The sequence below is a fragment of the Artemia franciscana genome, chromosome 1 (assembly GCF_032884065.1).
Source record: "Artemia franciscana chromosome 1, ASM3288406v1, whole genome shotgun sequence".
NCBI classification, from domain to species: domain Eukaryota; kingdom Metazoa; phylum Arthropoda; class Branchiopoda; order Anostraca; family Artemiidae; genus Artemia; species Artemia franciscana.
Genome location: NC_088863.1, coordinates 7,126,853 through 7,147,610, shown reverse-complemented (window position 1 = coordinate 7,147,610; position 20,758 = coordinate 7,126,853). Strand labels below are relative to the sequence as shown.

The following is a 20,758-nucleotide window of genomic DNA, read 5'->3' as shown; positions in this document are numbered from 1 at the left end:
TAATAATTTAGATTTAACTACATTGCTATGCAATTCAGTAACAACCAGGCATTTTCCATTGCAAATACCCTCTGAAATATTTGACATACACACTTGCATAATTATTGCTTTATTCTTTAGTTTTAAGTTATGGGGTGACAAATATAGTTTTCATTTGCAGTGAGATTCTGGCGTGAATTAAATTCCCCCTTCCTGTTTATCCTTTGCAGAATCGTAACTTTATTAAGATTTGTATTCTCTCGGGAAGCAGCCGCAGAAGACCAAGCTTCACTCGGTCCTTGGTACTCAGCATGAGGAAGCAGTAGTAATGAGGGGGTATGCATGCTACAGGCATTTTTCAATGAAGATACACAAGAAAAGACATTTTCAAATTCTAGGGGGAAAGAAAAAAAAATTGCCCTTCAAATGACACCACTGTTGAGACGGATGGGTTCTTGGTTAAATTTCACAATAGGATACACGTAAACCTATATAGCATACATTAAAGAACCTTGGAAATATGATGCATATTTACCAGATGATATTTCAAGGCATCTTCAAACTCTCTGATTTGTCTAAATCTTTGACCCAATAGGTTACAAACTTCTGCAGCCAGTTTAAATTTGTTCTGTTTCAAAAAACCAGCTCTATCTCTCATTAGGCTTGAAATTTCTGAAATGGAATTAAAATATAATAAAATTAATTGTCAGAGCTGTGAAAGAATAGTTTCCTATTACCAAGAGATATATACTAGGTTAATGCTACTAAGAAGAATTTGTCTGACAGACCACAGCCTAAGGAGCTTTCATAAGACTATTTTTCTAAATATTTATTCTATTTTTCCTGGTTGCTTGTTCTTGACTCCTGAAGTCACTTGTAAGCAATAATCCTTAAAGGGACATTGTCACTGGTACTGGACAAGTGGAATTTTGAAGGGAATTCATACTTAAATAAACATTTTAAAGAAAAATTATTTCTTGAATTCAAACTTACAAATTACTTAAAACAGACTAATTGAGTTAAAGCAAATGTACCACTTGATAGGTGTACATATGTTTGATCTTTAGAAGAGGGTGGGGCATTTTACAAAAAGGAGAGGGATAGTTTGATTACGAAAAAGTGCGATTTTTGTCATTTTCCTACTTTTAGCAGCAAGGCCATCTTTAGACAGACCTAGAGGGGACTTACTCTTCCATCCTAAAGGTTTTTTTTTATATTTCGTTAAAACACAGTAGACAAAAAACAAAAACTCTTTCTCCATGAGATATCAAAGTGTAAATTGGCTACTTGAGAGTTGGCAAATGGCCACTTATTGTCACTGGTACTGGACAAGTGGAATTTTGAAGGGGAGTCATACTTAAATAAACATTTTAATTTTTTATTATTTAAGAATTAACGACGCTTCTTGACTACTATGGTCCCTGCGTCGGCCCTGCAGTGCATTCCTGCAGCGTGATAAACATTTTAAAGAAAAAGTATTTCTTAAATTCTAACTTACAAATTACTTAAAACAGACTAATTGAGTTAAAGCAAATGTACCACTTGATAGGTGTACACATGTTTGATCTTTAGAAGAGGGTGGGGCATTTTACAAAAAGGAGAGGGATAGTTTGATTACGAAAAAGTGCGATTTTTGTCATTTTCCTACTTTTTTTTGGCTTTTAGATTTTTTTTTCAAGGTTATCATGGTTCAGATTCTGGTAGATTTTTATTTTTCCAAGTATTGTCTCAGGTAGAAGAAGATACACATCACTTGATGCACTGATTTAACCGTTTTCAAAAAAAAGCCCCTGACTACTACTATAATGGGCTCTGTCCTGCGGTGGCGCAGTGGGTTTGACCTTAGCTTGGTAATACGGGACCCAGAGATCGAATCATGCTGCAGCAATGCACTGCAGGGCCGACGCAGGGACCTTAGTAGTCAAAAAGCGTCGTTAATCTGATACATACATATAATGGGCTCTTAAATTAATACCCTGATCCTCATTGTAAAAGTAGGCACCACGGGCTCTTAAGGTAATATCTTACTCCTCAAAGTAGAAATAAATTAGAAGTGTATGATTAAGTTCAAAAAAAAATGGAACAAGGTTTATTATATTGTCTCTAAATGAAACTTGCAAAAGTAGTAATGGGTGCAATTAGGAAGATGATAAAAAGGTGCATCAAGGGGTCTGTTGATCTTCTACCTAGAAAAGTAAAAAAAAAAAAAAAAAAAAAAAAAAAAATAGAGAAAACCATGATTGTCTCTGGCAAAGCGTTTTTCTGATTATTTTAACTTTTCTGGTACTGGCCATAGACGTATTATTTTTCAAAATATTCTTCTTTGGCTTTGTCAAAGTTTGAAGTTGGTAAGTTTATAGTTTTTTATATTACTTTACTATATCATATCTTGTACTTGTATCAAGATTAGGTGCTTTTCTATGTCTGAAGGTAGAAGGTGAAGACATCACTTGATATAATTTTATGCCCTTTCCAAAAACAATACCTGTTTCTTTTGCAAATTCTATTTTGGTAACAACCCTTAAAGATTACACCTTGTTCCTCAATATTTCTCAGTGAGAAAAGTTACCAAAATTTACAAAAATTACTCTAGCAATATGTAGCCCATGTTGTATATTCCTAGTAGCCTAACTTTTACAATATCACAACTCTATTGTTCTTTATCATTTTCTAACAAACTTAAATCATTGAAGATAAAATCAGCAAAATGATTAGTATTTGCTACAAAATAATAATCAAGAGGTATCTTGCTACTGTGTGCTTAGAATATACTTGGTGGGTTATATTTCTCTATTAGGGGGGGGGGGGGTAAATGAAACAATGTATTATCAGGAATGAGATAAATAAGTGGCCTAGTTACAATAGCCCCAGTTTTTAAATACTTTCCAGGATATTTGGATACTATTTTCTACCACCAAACAATAGGGAACACAGTTTTTTCCTCGCCGTTTGAATCCGTGGTCTCCCATTGCCTTTCCTGTTCTCCTTAAGACAAAGTCCATAAAAATGATCCATATAAAGAGGGATGGGGCTCATAGAAGAACTGGAAATGGAAGTTGCAAGGGAGTGATTGGCATATTTGAAAAGAGCATGAAAAGATACATTAAGTGGTGTTCACCTTTTTAGGTAATGATCCCAGTGCTTACACAGTGCCTAATATCAGACAAATATTTTAATTTAAATTATATCTTTGATAAACATTGACAGCTGATTCTTAATCTTGAATACGACGAAGAATTTTTGGATGATTATGACGAAAACATGCTATCTAATCATAAATCCAATACTAAATTCATATTTCACAGTTGTACCTCCATATGTATAGATTACTTTTATGAAATCTGATAAACTTAACAACTTCAAGATCTTATCATTCCTCCAATTTATTAAACGTTTTGTTTTTATTAACAGATTCTACTATTTGCTACTGCAAATTTACCACAAAGTTTAGCACCACAAAAACATACAAAAATATTTAATAAATTAGCAGAACTATAGAATTCATCATTACCAAAGTTTTCAGATTTCATAGCAATAAATCCATACTTGTTGAGCTATGACGTATATTAAAGTCATACTAACTCAGAACTGAATAATCAGTAGATAACTTATTTCGAGTAACAACAATATATAATCATAGGCAGCACAATAGCGCTTCCTAAGTACAGAGCAATATGAGCACTATGTAGGCTACTGTTTTTTTTTTACTTCGAGGCACTTCCTAAAGAAGAGGTTCTTGTAAAAACTTTGGAAGGAACTCATTTGATTGAAAATGGAAAGTGCCCTATTTTAAAGTCAAAAGTTATTGGAGGGCCACTAGCCTGCTCCCCCACAGTCATTAATTCCTGAAACACTTCCAATGAAAATTTTGAGGTAGCCAATTTGTTCAGCATAGTTTAAAGGTCCAATGATCATGTTACTGGGCATGTCAATTTGAGTCGGGCATGTCAGCTGAGTGTTTTCATTTCTCATAATATTGAAAATCAGAAAATAATATCAAATAATAATAATAATAATTGCTATAATCAATAAATATTTAAAAGATATTATAAATATATAAAAATAAATATTATAATTATTATGATATTATATTTATATTATAATTATTACATAAAGATATTGTAATTAAAAAATAATTAATAAATAATAATAGTAATTAATATGAAAAAACAAAAGACACCATCATCATGACTAGGATTACTGGAAAAAAACGTATGAATGCGGATTGACAGTTAAACATGTATACAAATATATTGATATTGATTCCTGAATGGCTAAATAATTTTGGATTTAATAGAGTTATGAAGGAAAAAACAGTTATTTGTTTCCTGTAAAGTGCAAATTATTTCATTGTTGCTAAAAGGCATAGTTTTGAGTTTGACTTGGTTATATATTGTGATTTCTGTTTGCTTAGGGTTCCATTTATTTATTGATACACTTGTTTTATACTTGGAAAATTAGTTGGCCTTATATCTACACATTGTTTATTTAACGTAACTCTTTACTTTTCTTTGAAAAACTTCTTTTGTTAAATTTTTTTATAATTTCAGTTTGTTTTTTATTGACATGGACTATTCCATTGGTAAAGAAAAGAACATGTTAAATCTTTTTCTTTTCTTTTTTTGTAATATAAGAATCCATAATTTGGCTTACTATATGTTGGTTAAAAATTTTTGACAATTTTCAATAGCACATGCCCTTTTGAAAACCTGGACATGCTTATTATCCTTTGATTTAGTTTTACACCTCCTCAAAATTCCCTGAAAAATGCAACTGATTACCCTTCTTAAAACATTGTATCTATGCTATTTTGACAACCTGAATGCACATAAACTCTTTTGATTTAGTTCAACAGTAAGAGCAGAAGCAGTAAAAGGAGCCTAGAAGCCTAGTGGTCCTGCGAGTTTCAACTTAATACCCTCAGTTATTCTTGGGACATTGCTGAGATGTGTTATTGACAGCCAACATTTGCACAGTGCCCTTTGATTTAGTTTTAAAGCAGCACAAAAATTTCGTGAAAGTTTCTACCTTACAAACTACTCTACTCCTAAGATATCCCACTATTTTGCCTGAATACCTTGGCAACCTGGATGTTCTTTAGCTATTTTATCTAGTTCAATAGGAGTAGTGGTAGTAGTAGCGTTGGAAGTAACAGCAAAAGTGGTAGTATTATTAATAGCCCTGGAAATTAAGGTTTCATAGCCTTAAGCTGTTGCTGAGATATCGCTAGTATATCCCTTTGATAGCCCACTTGCATATAGTGTTTCGATTCAGTTCAACACTGCCCTTACTGTCCTCTGAAAGTTTAACTAGTACCCATAGCATTAGCAATAGTAGTAAGCATAGTAGTGGAAGTAATAATAGGAGCAAAAGAAGTAGTATTACTGATAGCAGTAGACATAGTAGTAGTAAGCATTAATAGTATTCACCTTGCACCCTTTTTGTCTAGTTCAACATCCTCTCCTCATGCCCTGATAGTTTCAACCTAATAATCTAAGCCATTCTTGAGATTCCGCAAATACAGCTTTTTGATGGCCTGCATACACAGCATGTTTTAATTTAATTCAAAATACCCATCAACATTTCTTGAAAACTTTTACTTAATACAATTTGCCTTAGTAGCAGCAGAAGCAGTAATAGTAATATGCATATAGTAGCTTTTTTATTTCAACATACCCCTCAACATACACTGAAAGTTTCAACTTAATACTTCAAGCTTTCCTAAGACATATCTCTTACACCTTTTCACTAACCTGCATCCACATGGCATATTTCAGTTTGGCTCACTATTCTCTTCAACCATCCCAGAAACTTTTACTGTAATATCCTAGTACCAGTAGTAGTTATTGTAGTAGTACCATGCACATTTTGCATTTTGTCTAGTTGAACATCCAACTTAAAATACTTCAAAAGTTACAACCTAATACCAAAGAACATTCTAAGATATTGCTGATATGCCAAAGGGGTGTATTAGAAACATCCCAGCAAAAACTTAGGGCATTAAGCTGTAACTATCAGGACTACCAATATTACTACCACTTTTGGTACTACTATTCAACTAAAACAAAATATTTAAAGTAGATCCAGGCTGTCAAGATATCTGGGTGGGATATCTTAGGGGTGGAATAGGGTATAAAGTAGAAATGTTTACCAAGCATTTATTTTGCTTTAAAACTGAATCTAAACACAGTAAGCAAATGATGGTTATCAATAAGATGTCTAACCAATATCTCAAGAGCAACTGAGGGTGCTAACTGAAACATCATGGGCTACTACTATTACTGCTTCTGCTCTTACAATTGAAATAAATCAAGAGTGTAAGTGCAGCCAGGGTGTCGAAATAGCATAGATACAAAGTTTTAGGAAGAGTATGAAGTTTTATTTTTTGAAGAAGCTTAAGGAGGAGTAAAACTAAATGAAAAGTTACAATGTGTACCCAGATTTTAAGAAGGGCATATATTACTGACAAATGTTGATAAATTTTGTCCAACATAAATAGTAAACCAAAATATGGATTTTCATAGATAAAAAGACAAAAGTTCTTAAAATCTTCTTTTCTTTACAAATGAAAAAACTATGTCATTGAAAAACAACAAAAAATTAGTTTTAAAAAAAAAATTTTCAACAAAAAGAGTTTTTCAAAGAAAAGTAAAGAGCTACATTTAACCAAAAATGAGCAGAAATAAAGTCAAATAATATTCAGAGCGTAGAACTACCATAAATCAGCATCAAAAAATAAATGGGACCCAAAATAAACAGAATATATGATAAATAACAAAGTTAAAATACAAACAAGTAGAAACTACAATGAGTAGAGCTGATACATGTCTTCTAAAGACCAAACCACAATTCACACTACCAATAACAGATACATTTCAAACATTTTCCCTTTTTTAACTTCAGTAAATACCAAATTATTCAGACTTTCAGGGATGGAGAGCAGCATAGCCTACGCAAATTAAACTGTCAATCCATATGCATTTGTTTATGTTTGTATTTTTTAACTTTTTTGGATATTATCAGAAATAGAAATATTCAACTCAAAATAAGGATTGTTTTCTGTAAAGTGCAAATTATGTTCTGGCCTTAAAATGCACGGGAGGTCTCAGGCCTACTCATCTTATTTTTTTAGTAACATCCTGCATATTACAAAGTAAGAATTTCATTGTATAAGTATTTTCTTTAATTTTTTATGCATTTCTTGGGCTATAAATGGGACCGTCAAGTACAAAGTGGTTGGATTTGCAGCTGAATTGTTTATTAGCCTATATTTAGAAAGAGCATAAAAAATCAAGTAAGTGTGCTCACACTTGATGTAATGTAAGTTATATAATCTTGTACAAATTTATAATTATTGCTTCACCTTAAGGAATGATATTGGTAAGTGTTTTAGAATGTTTTAAAGAGAATCACACTATCTCATAGTATTTCCTTCTGGAGAATGGGAATACAGCATTAATACTGCCAATTATGGTAAATATATATATATATATAAAAATGGTTCTCCAGAAGGACATGGGCTAAAAAAAATAGGGCACTTTTTGATTGCCAATTTTATACTCTTTTTTATGGTATGTCTTATTTGTGACAATTCACTATCACTCCCTCTGGGACCCCATGCAGCCTATAGTCCTAGTCCTAGGCTATGTACAAAATTAGCTGAAAATAAAAGTCATACCTTTACATTCCTTATCTTATAGGTTATATTTATAACCCTAATATTTATCTAGGGTTATATTTATAACCCTAATAAAATATTTATTTGTTGTTCTACCTATTCATTGATCAGTTATAAAAATGGATATAATGTGTATACTCAAGATATCCAATTTAGCCTCAGGGATTGTGTTGAATACTTGATAAAAATGCCACTTTAAATGAGCTAAAATGTAGATAATAATAGAAGAAAATGAAAGATAACAAAATAGAATCATTAATTGATTAATATGCTTCAAATTATAAAGTATTGATTTTGCTGTTTAGTTTTTTTTCTATTTGATTGCCGACATATCCTAAGGCTATTAGCCTATATTAGACTAACAGGAGAGGGGAGGGAATTGTCACAAAAAACTTTAACCATAAGAAATAGCAAAATATTAGCCATATAAATATGCCACTCATTTGCTTTAGCTTGTGACTGTTTTGTATGTTAGTCTTTTATATAGCCTTGGCCTATAAAAGACCATTATGGGGTACAGGGCAGGATGGGTATGAATTGCCAAAAACATTAAAAAAAACACAAAAAATGAGTATAAGCTTAGCAACTAAATAATGTCTCCTTCTTAATTGCCACTATGCATACTCTTTACCCCCTATGCAGTTACCCAAATTACTTTTAGCTCTAAAATGGACAAATGTTTTCTTTACTCAGAGCCAGGCCTAATAAAGCCTAGAATAGCAGCTCTTCAGAAAGAGACATCCTAGAGCAAAAAGAGACACATTTATATACTAATAATTTTATTGTTATTTTTACAGTTTTGTTTGTGTTTTTGGCAATTCATTCACAGCTGCCTCTAATAGTCTTGCATAGCCCTAGGTTGTATGCAATAACTAGCCAAAAATGCTTAAATTCTTACTTTATAATTTGTCAAAAGTATTAATGAATAACATTCCTTTGTTTTTTCTTGTCTAATTTTAGATTAGTTTTGCATCAGTTATTAGATCAGTTTTTTCTACATAACCAATGGCTATCTAAGACATTTAGAAGGGGGGATTAATTAGATGACAAGGGATTAATTATAGACAAGCTATTTTTTGCTACCTTAGAGAGAAGTTATGTTAGGAAAATGAAACTTTCAGGGATGGCTCTATCAACTAAAGTATATTATGGGATGGTTTTTGAAGTATAAGAGTAATAAACTTTGATGACCTTTAAAAATATGGTAAAATGACCAACATGACCAACTTTCAGTTTGAATAACACCATAATGGTGAGTTGGTGAAGGATTTGCTATGTATAAAGTTGTTCACATTGATGATGACTGTGTATCCACCCTAGCTTCATGACCCCAAAAAATTGTTCCAGTAATACCAACATTGACCAGCTAAAGTATGTCCTGGGAAGGTATTTTGAAGCAACTAGCCTACCTCTACTCCTTCTATCTCTAGAGGGCCCTGACCTTTGATGACCTTTAAAAATATGTTTGTTATAAAAGTGAAACCTTGTACTTAATTGAAGTACAACAAAATTGTTTTCAGCTTCATAACTTTGCTCAATTCTATTTTATAAGGTTTTAAAGATATGCAAATACATTTCCTATATTTTAAAAAAAACATTTATATGGCTCAGAATTCTACTCAAATAACAGGAATTGCATTTTCAGAACTAAAGGCAGAGAAAAAGCAACTAGTAGCAGAAAATTGAGGTAAAATGTTGTTATTTCATAATTTCAATAGGTATAGACCTGTCAATAAGTCAATTGTAGGCCTACAAGAAAAGTGTTTTCAGATTCAAAACTTTGCTAAATCCCTATTTATATGGTTTCAAAGATCTACAAATACATTTCCTAAATATAGAAGAAAAAAAACCTACTGATATGGAAAATTTTACTCAAATAACAGGAATTGTATTTTAAGAACCAAAACCACAGAAAAAGAAACCAAAAATTAAGATATAATGTTGTTTTTTCTAAATTCTAATAGGTATGGACCTTTCAAGCAGGCAAATTCCAAAAGCATAGAAATCAGAAGGGGGTTAATATAGTAGCTGTACAATACTTTCATGGATTGGCTATGTTTTTGGCCCTGGATTTAATACTGAAAGTTTTGTTTTTCTAACTTAATCACTTTCAAAGATAGTGAAAAGTAACTTGTTTAGAGTTGTACTATTAATTGTCAGAAACATGAACACAACCATACAAATAGACTAAGTAGGCTACTGCTAGCCTAAAATACTGATCTAAAATTGCATCTCTTGTTCTAGAGCCTCATCAGTAAAAAACAATATAAGTACCAAAACATAAAATACCAAAAAAATGATTGTATGGCACCAATACCACCAGAATTATCACTGACTAAGCTTATAGGCTAGGCTATGAAAAAAGCATTGTTTTTTTTTACCACTAGAAACCATGTACACAAGAGCCATAATACTAGCAATAAAGACGAATTTAGTAAATACTACAAACCTTTAGCATATTTTTTGTTCATTTTGATTAAAAATTATTACTAGCAACACAATTTCACACAAAAAAAAACAAGCAAGATTCAGATTTGAATTTTTGGGGCTTTGATGCCTACGATTCAGGGTTACCACCAGACCAGTTAGCGTCCAAACTCTTACAAACGTAACGTTTCGTAACTTTTGACACGAAGTACTCTTTTCAAGGTTCCTTTTATTCGATATTAAATGCGGCACATAGAGGAGGGAGAGGCAGTTGTTGCCTGTATATTCTGAAAAATATTTTTTTATATAATCTTCCAAAAGCTCAAAATTTCAATAAGTAGCTTTTTTGTGTCTTAAAAGATTTGATTGGGAATTTTTAAAAAAAATTTAAAAGTTTGAAAACTCCCTCCTCTTTCCTAAATTTTAAAGAATTGGAATCTTTTTTTCCTTTTGCAGCAGAAACAGCCGTGCATTTAAAAAAAAAGTTTATTCGGGTGCTATTTAGCGTTTTCTCTCGAGCGATTTTGAATGACAAAAACTCCCCGAGAATGTGAGTAATCAAACACATCAGGTTCATATTGTACATAGGGTACTTTAGCTAAAGTTTTCCCAAGGTTTGTGTTGGTTTTTAATTTGTCATTTATTTCACTGCAATTTAAGATACTTTGAAGAAAAAGACAAGTGAAGATTGCATTTATATTCAGTACAACCTGGATAAACTACTCAACTAATTCACTTTGGACTAAATTTAAAACTTTTATCCAGATGTAAGACACCACATATTAAATACTCTTACAGCAAAGCGAAATTAAGCAGCTTGGGAGCATTGGTAACTGGGGAGTTTACTTTTTCTACTTTCTTGCTTTCCTTACAAGGGTATCTGGGATGTCCCAAGAGTTTGGATCAAGAATCGATCATCTGACATGCAGAAGATCAGAAACAGTTTTCGGATTGAGTTTATTGCAGAGTGTGGTCTTTGTCTTTGTTAAAACTGGCGCTCTATTCTAGCATTGGAAAAGGATAGACAAATCATTGTTAGCATAAATTTTGCAAACATTGCAAGGAAGGACTGTCAGCTCCATCTTTTAAATTAAAAACACCCTTATAAAAATTAACTAAAGACTGATTAAAATCTAAATATGACTCACATATATTAAAAGGAAAACGTCTTTCCTCTGTGTTTAACGTCTTAAGATCAACATGAAGAAAACCATTCTGTAAACATCTTAAATAGAGGAACAATTGACTTTTCCTGCCTGGACTTCGCTCAACTTGGAGAAAGACTTTTAACTAAATCTAACTCAGGACCTTTTGAGCTGATTCACAATAGTATCTCGGCCTATAGCTTGGTATAAAATACTAAACAGCCTTTTTTCAACTCTCGCAATTGGCACTCCCCGACCGCAATATTTCCGGTGCTTTCAAGCTCGCATGAGAGAAATTCTGCACTAAAATGCATATTTTATATACTACTGAAGTTTCGAATATATGAAAAATCAATTCTAAGTAGAACTTAGTCTAACCAAAATGCCAACTAAATATTTATTAGAATAAAGCCACAATGAAGTTTTCGACTGAGCCAAAACAAATTTTCTCCATATACAAAGAGCAATAAGCCGGTCATTGCCTGATTTTATAGACGCAAATCCCCAAGTGTGTGCTGGCTAAGAAATTAGTACCAAAAATAAATCATAGAGAAATTAGCTTCTTTTTGTATCTACCTGCTTTTTTTTATTAATTTTTCTTTCTGGTTTCAGCTTTTTTCTTCTCCATATAATTTCAGTATGACTGTTTACTGAACAAAATTCAAATTCAACTGATGCAAGTTGGTGACTATTGACAAGATAGTGCAAAGTCTGTTTGCTTTCTCAATATTCTCACATCACTGCAAATGATAATCTCATGAAAGAGAATGTTATTCTAATTTACTATGCGAGTAAGCGAAGTGGGTATTTTCTCGTACTAATAATTGAGTGATAATACTAAATGACCACGATGTGAAAGAATGTCGATACTTATGTCAGTGTAATTAAACTGGGAACAGCGGAATTTTTCACGGGAAAAAAAGATTACTCAGAAAATGTGCAACTTATTCATTAATCAAAGGTGAAACACAAATTAAAAAACGAAACAAAAATGTACTGTTTTTAGGACCGTAACGTAAAATGTAACGTTTTACTCAAAACTTACCGTATCCTTGGTGGCAACCCCACCTCCATTGCTCTATCATTTGGCTTTTTTTTCTTTTCATCGACCGTTTCAATCGCCTCTTAACTTTGATCCGAAAACCTTTCTATTCTGCGCTGTGTGTTGTCGACACTGTTCTCTCGCATTTCGATTGGTCGACTTGCGTTTCAGGTTGTCTGTATAGTTATATATTCAATTAGTCAGATTATTCAGATTTTCTCTTGTCAGATTAGTAATTTCTTCGCCAGTTTGGAAAGTATTCCTCCAAAGCATCGCAACTGTTTTTACAAAAAAATAATTGGAGTCATGAAACATAACAGTCAGCTCAAGTTGCTTATCCTGTCTTTTTTTGGCTACTTTTCAATTCATTAGGAATCTTCACAATTTCTGGACCTCTTATATCGTCTTTCATTTACAAAAATTGCTTATGACAGTTAGTTATTTCAAATAGTGCCCAAATATGACTTCACTACCGACAACTGACATTCAAAATTCATAGTTTCTTAACAGAACAGTTAAAACAAATGCCCCGTAGCCATTCTCAAGCAAATATATCAAACAGTTCGTGGTAACGAACTGTAGTAAGGAGCGACCCGGCTCAATAGTAACCAAAACTTTAAAAAACGGAATTTTGACACCAATAGTTACATCACAAGAATTGCATTTTAATGCTGATTTTAAATATATAAGTTTCATCAAGTTTAATTTTATCCATCAAAAGTTACGAGCCTGAGAAAATCTGCCCTATTTTAGAAAATAGGGTGAAACACCCCCTAAAAGTCATAGAATCTTAATGAAAATAACACCATCACATTCAGAGTATCAGAGAACCCTATTGTACAAGTTCCAAGATCCTATCTACAAAAACGTGGAATTTTGTATTTTTTGCCAGAAGACAAATCACGGATGCGTGTTTGTTTTTTTTGTTGTTTTTTTTTTCTTTTTCCCAGGGGTGATCGTATCGACCCAAAACTCCTAGAATTTTGCGAGAGGGCTCATTCGAAGGGAAATGAAAAGTTCTAGTGCCCTTTTTAAGTGACCAAAAAATCAGAGGGCACCTAGGCCCCCTCCCACGCTTATTTTTTCCCAAAGTAGTCAGATCAAAATTCTGAGATAGCCATTTTATTCAGCATAATCTAAAAACTTTATAACTATGTCTTTGAGGACGACTTACTCCCCCACAGTTCCCGTTGGAGGGGCTACAAGTTGCAAATTTTGACCAGTGTTTGCATATATTAATGGTTATTAGGAAATGTAGAGACGTTTTCAGGGGGATTTTTTGGTTAGGAGGGGGGAGGTTGAGAATAGGGGGCTATGTGGGGGAAATTTTCCTTGGAGGAATTTGTCATGGGGGATGAAGATTTCCATAAAGGGGGTGCAGCATTTTCTAGCATTATTTAAAAAAACAATGAGAAAATAAACATGAAAAAGTTTTTTTCAACTGGAAGTATGGAGTAGCATTAAAACTTAAAACGAACAGAAAATATTACGCATATAAGGGTTTCACCCCTTCCTAATACCTCACTCTTTACGCTAAAGGATTTTTAGTAATTTCAAATATTTATTCTGCGGCTTTTGTGATTCAGGGGACAAAATTTAGGCTTTAATGCAAAGAGTTATTGACGAGGTATTGACGAGTGGGTGAACCTTCTCATATACGTAATGAAAACATACGAACATAGAAGTTTGTTACGTAAGCTAATTCGTAAGTTACGTATATCTTTTACTAACGAAAACCTTCGTAAAAAATAAAAGTTCTAGTTGCCTTTTTAAGTGCCCACAAAATTGGAGAGCAGCTGGGCCTCCTTCCCCTCCTTTTTTCGCAAAATCATTCGATCAAAACTATGGTAAAGCCATTTAGCCAAATAAATAAATATGCAAATTTCGCTTCAATTATTCATCTGCGGAGAGCCGAAATCAAAACATGGATTAACTAAAAACGTTCAGAAATTAAATAAAAAAAACAAGTTTTTTTAACTGAAAGTAAGGAGCGACATTAAAACTTAAAACGATCAGGAATTACCTCGTATATGAAAGGGGCTGCTCCTTCTTCAACGCCCTGCTCTTTACGCTAAAGTTTTTACTGTTTTAAAAAGTAGAGTTGAGAGAAAGAGTCAAACTTTAGTGCAAAGAGCAAGAAATTATGCTGCTCCATTCTTAATTTCTTTCATCATCCAGGAAAACAGCCAATAGAAATAAGTATTCACTGCTCCTGGAGTCAAAATACAGAAGACAGATCTCATTTTACTCTGTGAAGTCTTCCTTCGTTAGATGTAAATTTAAAAAAAAAGAAATTATTTTTTCATATTTGTTTTTGAAAGTTAAATAGTTCGCACAAAAGATTATACTATTGAGCTTTACTTGCGTTAAAGCTTACATTATTAACCGTTATGGAAGCGTCAATGTCATAGGCACAATTCATCATTTTAATTCAGCTTTGTAGCCACAGCTATATAGCTTAAGTGCCAAAGTAGCACTGTACAAGTAGGAATAACCAATAGTATTTCATACCACCTAGGCATATTGCATAAGTTATATATTACATTATATTATATATTATATTTTTATATATATAGATATATATATTAATATATATTATAGGCATAGGCATATATTGGTAAAGTTTTTCAGCAAGTGATGTCTTCAATAAACCTCGTTGGTTTATTATTGAAGAACCTCATTGGTTTATTTTCGATTTACCTCATTGGTTAGCATGCAGCCAGTATGCATTAACATTTCAACTTCAAAATATCAAAAACATACTGCTAAAGCCGAAAATATGAAAAAATATGAGATCCAGGAAAACTCGATAAAATATGATTTCACCTGACAAATTTCCGAGAAGAAAAGAGTAAAATAACTTTCCTTGAAAAGAAATAGAAATAATCTTAAAACACCGGCTCTTATAAGAAATTAGTAACACCTCTCACAAAACTTAGCAGCCACTCTTCTAAAATATTTTCCTAAAATTTGGTGGGTTTAAACACACTTTTGTCGTAATAACAACTTTGCAGTAATTCAATGCAACGTAACTGTTAATCCATATAGCAGTCTCATTTAGGGAAGAATGTAGGATCACGGGGCAGTAAATTCTCTGAAGCCCGAAGAATATAATTTAAAATTTTTCGATAAATCTAAACTCATTGGCTGTCTCAGAAATTCTGCTTGACAGCATTTCGGTCCTGTGTCGGCAAGAATTCATTTTGCCTCACACATCATTGCCCCACATATTTTTACCATACCTTTTTCTTTGGCTGTTGGGACTAATTCGTCATCTTATATACTTTTGCGCGACGTGATAGATAATAGAAATGTAATTTCCAACTTCTAACCACATGCCGCTATGTAAAATTTTCATTTGCAATTCAATGGGATTCTCACTGTTGTTTAATAAAATATGAAACATCTTTATTTCGTTAGGACCTTTAGTCGTTGCCTCGGCTTGCATTTTTTCACTTTGAAAAACATGAGGTTCATCATGAACGTCATTGTAAGGTCTCTTTATTTATTGCTGTTTCATGATTTGGAGCTTTGATAAAATGTTCAACGTCTTTATATACAGAATTTTCTTTAATCTGGCCTTTAACTTTTGCCTCAGCTTTTCTTTTGTCATCGTCAAATAATTTTCACCCAATCTTTATTTTTTTAAGAGTCAGGGTAAGCATTAATGACCTCATCCGATTAAAAATCCCAATACCCATTACCATTGCTACCATTTTGAAATGCAATAGTCAAAGGGTATGAGGATGGAAGTCTAGATGAAACTTAATCAGAAGTTTGTTCAAATAACGCATCATTTTCAACAAATATTAATTATATTTTTTCGGTTTGTATTTTACTGTCTAGAACACGATTTATAAGAGATTGATGAATTATTCACGACGTCACAGAATTTTATACTACGTACGATGCCATTAAAATACTATGACGCTTTTTAATATGATATCATATATGGCTGTAATACGTTTCTAGCCTTTTATATTGTTGCATGATTTCATGAAAATCCTATAATACATCCTCTTGTTGTTGTTCTTTAAATGCATATATACATGTGACTTAATTACATTAAAATTGTGACGTCAACTAAATGAAAATGCAGCATCAGAAGACCGGCGAAAATATAATATAGTGTCGGTAAGTTATTATCTTTCATAATCTCTGTGGAAGAGGTGAATTTTTTAAGTGAAATGGATTTAGTTTTCAATAGTTATTTAATCAACTTCTAATTTTCACATTGTCGTTGTTTTATACAGTTTTTGCTTCGTATTGAATTTAATATTAGGACTTTTTAGGATCGTGCAGTCAACTACACGATTTGGACAATGGAAGGGAATTTTAAGTGTGATATAACTAGCTAAGTAAATATTAGAACAAAATAAGTTCAATAAAAATATCATTGAGTGAGTGATAAATATCACTTAACCCGTGATTTAGCAAAATCATACAGACTAGCTCATTCTTAAACCAAAGTCTTCATCAAAAGAAAATTCATTGCATGATTGAATCGTATGTGGTTTGAAGTCATTTAAACATGTTGCACATGTTTTGACTATATGCTTGCAGCTGTAAAACTTAAGATCATATAACTTAAGCTAATAGTGCTCAGAAAGTGAGCAAATATGCTAATAAAATACGCCGAAATAAAAAGTCACCAACTTTTGAAAAGCCTAAGAGATACTCTTACTGAAATATAAAGGGATTACATAAGAAATTAGTTTTTAGCATTTCCTTCAAGATTTAAACTGAATAGCCTAAGAAACTCCAAAGCAACAAAATGAGTATGTATTTTCAAGACTAATTTACACTTTAGCAAGAACTGTTCTGCAAGAATGTTAACTGCATCTAGCTCCCTTCTATCTGGCACTTCAAAGTGGCAGCTAGGTGCTACAAAAGAATAGCGTTCTGCACTGTATATCAAGTAGTGCTATAGAATAAAATAAGGGTGAATACTGAAAACAAATCATTACCTTAATTACCTTAATTAGCACTTGGGAGTGAATTAGTTGCAAGAACTTTGATGCTCCGCAGTTGATGATATTGATAGATCTGGTTGCACTGCTAAAATAAGGCGACAAACCATCGGTACTATAGAGTGCTGGAGAGATGCAATTTAAGCTAACTCGGTAACGGTGATCACATGGTAAGTATAGTTAAAGAACCATTCTCCAGCGATTTAGAGTTGGCACCTCCGCACAACAGCAACTTTGAATTAAGTGTGCGAGATGGCTGGGTATGACAAGCCGCATCATCCTTCAAGCTGACTCTCTTTTATCTTCCAAGAATATTATGGTAGTGAGCGCTGGAAGGGGTTTTCCCACTGGAATCTCCGTGGTTTGGCCTCCCATTCTTTGTCAAGCCTATTTTTGAGTTCCTCATGCGAGGTTGCAGAGATGTTCTGTTGGCTTAGTTGGTTCCAATCGTTTACCACTCTCTGGCTGAAAAAAATTAGTCGGACCTTGGTGTTAATAGCGGATTTAAATTGCTTTTTGAAAATTACTCGTGTTTTCCTGTGTGGGGATAAAAGGTGAACAGCATTTGGTTTTCTTCCTGGAGGTACCTGTAGGTTAGCCTCATGTCATTACGCCTGTGTCGAAAAAAGAGTGTTGAAAGGTTAACGGATTGTAATCTACCACTGTAGGGCTGACTGTGTAAACGGTCGATGCATTTGGTGGCTCTCCTTTGGACATCTTCAGCAAGCTGGATGTCACTCTTGCAGAAATTACCAGCAAGACATGTTCCAAAATCCAATATTGGCCTGACCATAGCTTTGTATAGTTTCAGAAAAACCGTGGAGAATCCTCTACTGACGGTATTTGTCAGGAGTCCCAAATTTGCGTTTGCTTTCGAAACTGCTTGGGAGGTGTGCTCGTGGAATTTTAAACTGTCATCAAACAGGACTCCTAGGTCTCTACCTCTATTAGATGTAGGAAGCCTGAATGTCGATGACATTTTACCGTCGTACATGGTGTACTGGTACTGCATATTGTCCTGGCCAAAATGAAGAGTGACTCACTTTGAGATGCTAAAGGACAGAAGCCACTTATCTGCCCATACTTGGATTTGGTTGAGATTGGCTTGAAGGCTATTGTTGTTCGCGGTACCAAATATCTTGAAGTCGTCGGCGTAAACAGTCAGGTGTTTTTTTGTTTCAGCTACCAGGTCATTGATGTACATGAGAAATAAGGTTGATCCAAGGACTGTTCCCTGAGGGACACCACTCAAAACTGAGCAAGGTGTTGAATATAAATTTTCTCCGTTTGTCGTAAAGAGCCTAACCTTTTGCGTTCTGGAACCAAGGATTTCCATTCTCCAGTCGACTAACTCTTTGTTAATGCCCATCGCTGTAAGTTCGGAGCATAAACAACTACGAGGGACTTTGTAGAAGGCTTTGGCAATGTCTAGTAGAATTGGGTCGATAGGAAATCCTTTGTCTAAAAGCTGAGTAATTAGCTCATAAGTTTCGAGTAGGTTGTTTCGACTGACTTCCCGGGTAGAAAACCATGTTATTCGTTCGAGATAATACTGTGGGAAAAGAGGTGCTTGAGAAGTGTGTCGTTGACAATTCTCTCTAAAACCTTAGCGATAACAGACGCCAGGCCTATAGGTCTATAGTGTTAAGTTTAGACCGGTCCCCCCTTTTAAATATGGGTGTAATATAAGCAGTCTTCCATTCTGAGGGAATAACTCTGCTGCCAAGAGAAAACTGAAACAGATGGGAAAAGGCGGGAGAAATCTCCGTGGCTGTTTCTTTGAGCAACCTTGGATGGATTCCGTCGGGACTGGCTGATTTGTTGGCATTGAGGTTTTTTAGTCTCTTTTCCACCATATGTACAGTGATAACAACCATGCTCATGGGAGACAGTATGTCGCATTTAGGAGGGGGTGGAGACTCACTATCTGGTTCTGTTGTGAAGACGGAACAGAACTGGTTGCTTAGCAAATTGCTAGTATATGAGTGTTGATTACTTCTCTTCCATCATCAGTAGTTAGACGTTTGACACAGCGGCTAGTGTGGTATTTACTAGACACATAATTCCAGAAATTTTTTGTGTTAATCTTGCATTCAATTGCATGTCTAAGCTAAAAATTTTGGTACAGTTGTTTAGTTAGATTTCGTAGTCTGTTCCGAGGTCGGACGTACTTTTCATAGTGGCCAGGAATATTTCTTTTTATCCATTGGCGTAGTTTCCGATTTCTTTGTCCTTTAATGCTAGAGGTATATGGCGTAGTGTCTTCGGTACGGGAATCAGCCTTTCTGTCGAGTTGCTACTGTGACTCTCGGTGACCACTGTCAGAAATTTCTCCCACTGGTCGTCGATATCGCCCTGACGTAGCTCATCCCAGTCGATAAGTCTTAGCTCCCTTCTAATTGCCTGGTGCTCTGTGTAAACCTGTCTTTTGCATTTACTTTTCAATGGACGTCTAGTGGTGATTATTTCCATGGTAAGATGGTCACTTTTCCTGATTGGTGGGAGATAGTTTACCCTCTGAATCGCCTTTACCAGCACCTGATTCTGTTTACAAGCACCAGATATAATACCGTGGAAGGGCCAAACCGAGTGGAATGGTCAATTAGCTGGTAAGCAGAAAGGTCGTGTACGATCTCAATAAAGGATCTAGCTTCATTCAGGCAATTGGCAGCAGAGTTGTGAGGGTACCCGTCCTTTCAGATCAGTTCTTGGTAATTGAAGTCACATCAAATAATAAAATCGCCTTTGAAGTTTTCATTAAGGAACATTAATGAGAGAGTGTTCTCAATATAAATGGCTGAAGGTGAAGACGTGCTTCAATAAATACAACCAACTCTGAGAGAGCGTTGGTGCTGGTCTTCATCAGTAAGGTCAAACCATACAGATTCAACAGAGGCTGAATTTGCCTCTTTGCTCAACTGACGTACTGCATATGTATTTTGATCAGGGTCTAGACACCACGTTTGCATCATGTAAAAAAAAGGCTATAGACGACTCGGTAACGAAGCATATTAATATGAGAATCTTCTAGTCTCGCTCTTGAATTTTTAGGACACACTTCTGTTAATAAAACCAGGTCATAGTCTTTTTGGTACACATGACTCCAAAGTTCCTGTAATTTGTTTGTTAGTTGGTCAACGTTAGATAGGAAAATAGAAAAGTCTGGACTTACGTGTTGACTGCTGTATGCACCTGGTCCCAGCTGATCCTCTTCGATTGGTTCCAAGGGGATAGCATCCGACTGAGAGTCTTGAGATTTGATACTGGAAACTGACGGTTGTGAATGTCAAGGATGTATCCGTTGCAGTTGGGGATAGCTCACCATCACGGAAGAAAACACAAGAACTTTCCCGTATGTCTTGGATACTTTCACTTAGTCCTACACTATGCTCGCTATAGCTAGACACTTTATGTACAACTCTATATACAAGTCCCCTGTTAACCAGGTTTACTGCTGCATGGGCACCGACTGGGATGGGGATGCTTCCCTTTGGCTTGGTCCATTTTTGATACAATT

General features: G+C 34.2%; 1 protein-coding gene across 1 annotated transcript in view; it reads right to left on the bottom strand.

Annotated features, from left to right (window-relative positions):
* The window catches only part of LOC136024954 (tonsoku-like protein), a 36,460-nt gene extending 26,248 nt beyond the window's left edge, over window positions 1-10,212 (bottom strand). Inside the window, exons 1-2 of the mRNA XM_065700553.1 lie at window positions 10,107-10,212; window positions 515-651 (exon numbers count right to left, since the gene is read on the bottom strand). Of these exons, the coding sequence (XP_065556625.1) occupies window positions 515-651; window positions 10,107-10,128 (159 nt within the window). The 5' untranslated portion in view covers window positions 10,129-10,212. The remainder of the gene's footprint in view (window positions 1-514; window positions 652-10,106) is intronic.
* Between the last annotated feature and the right edge of the window lie 10,546 nt (window positions 10,213-20,758).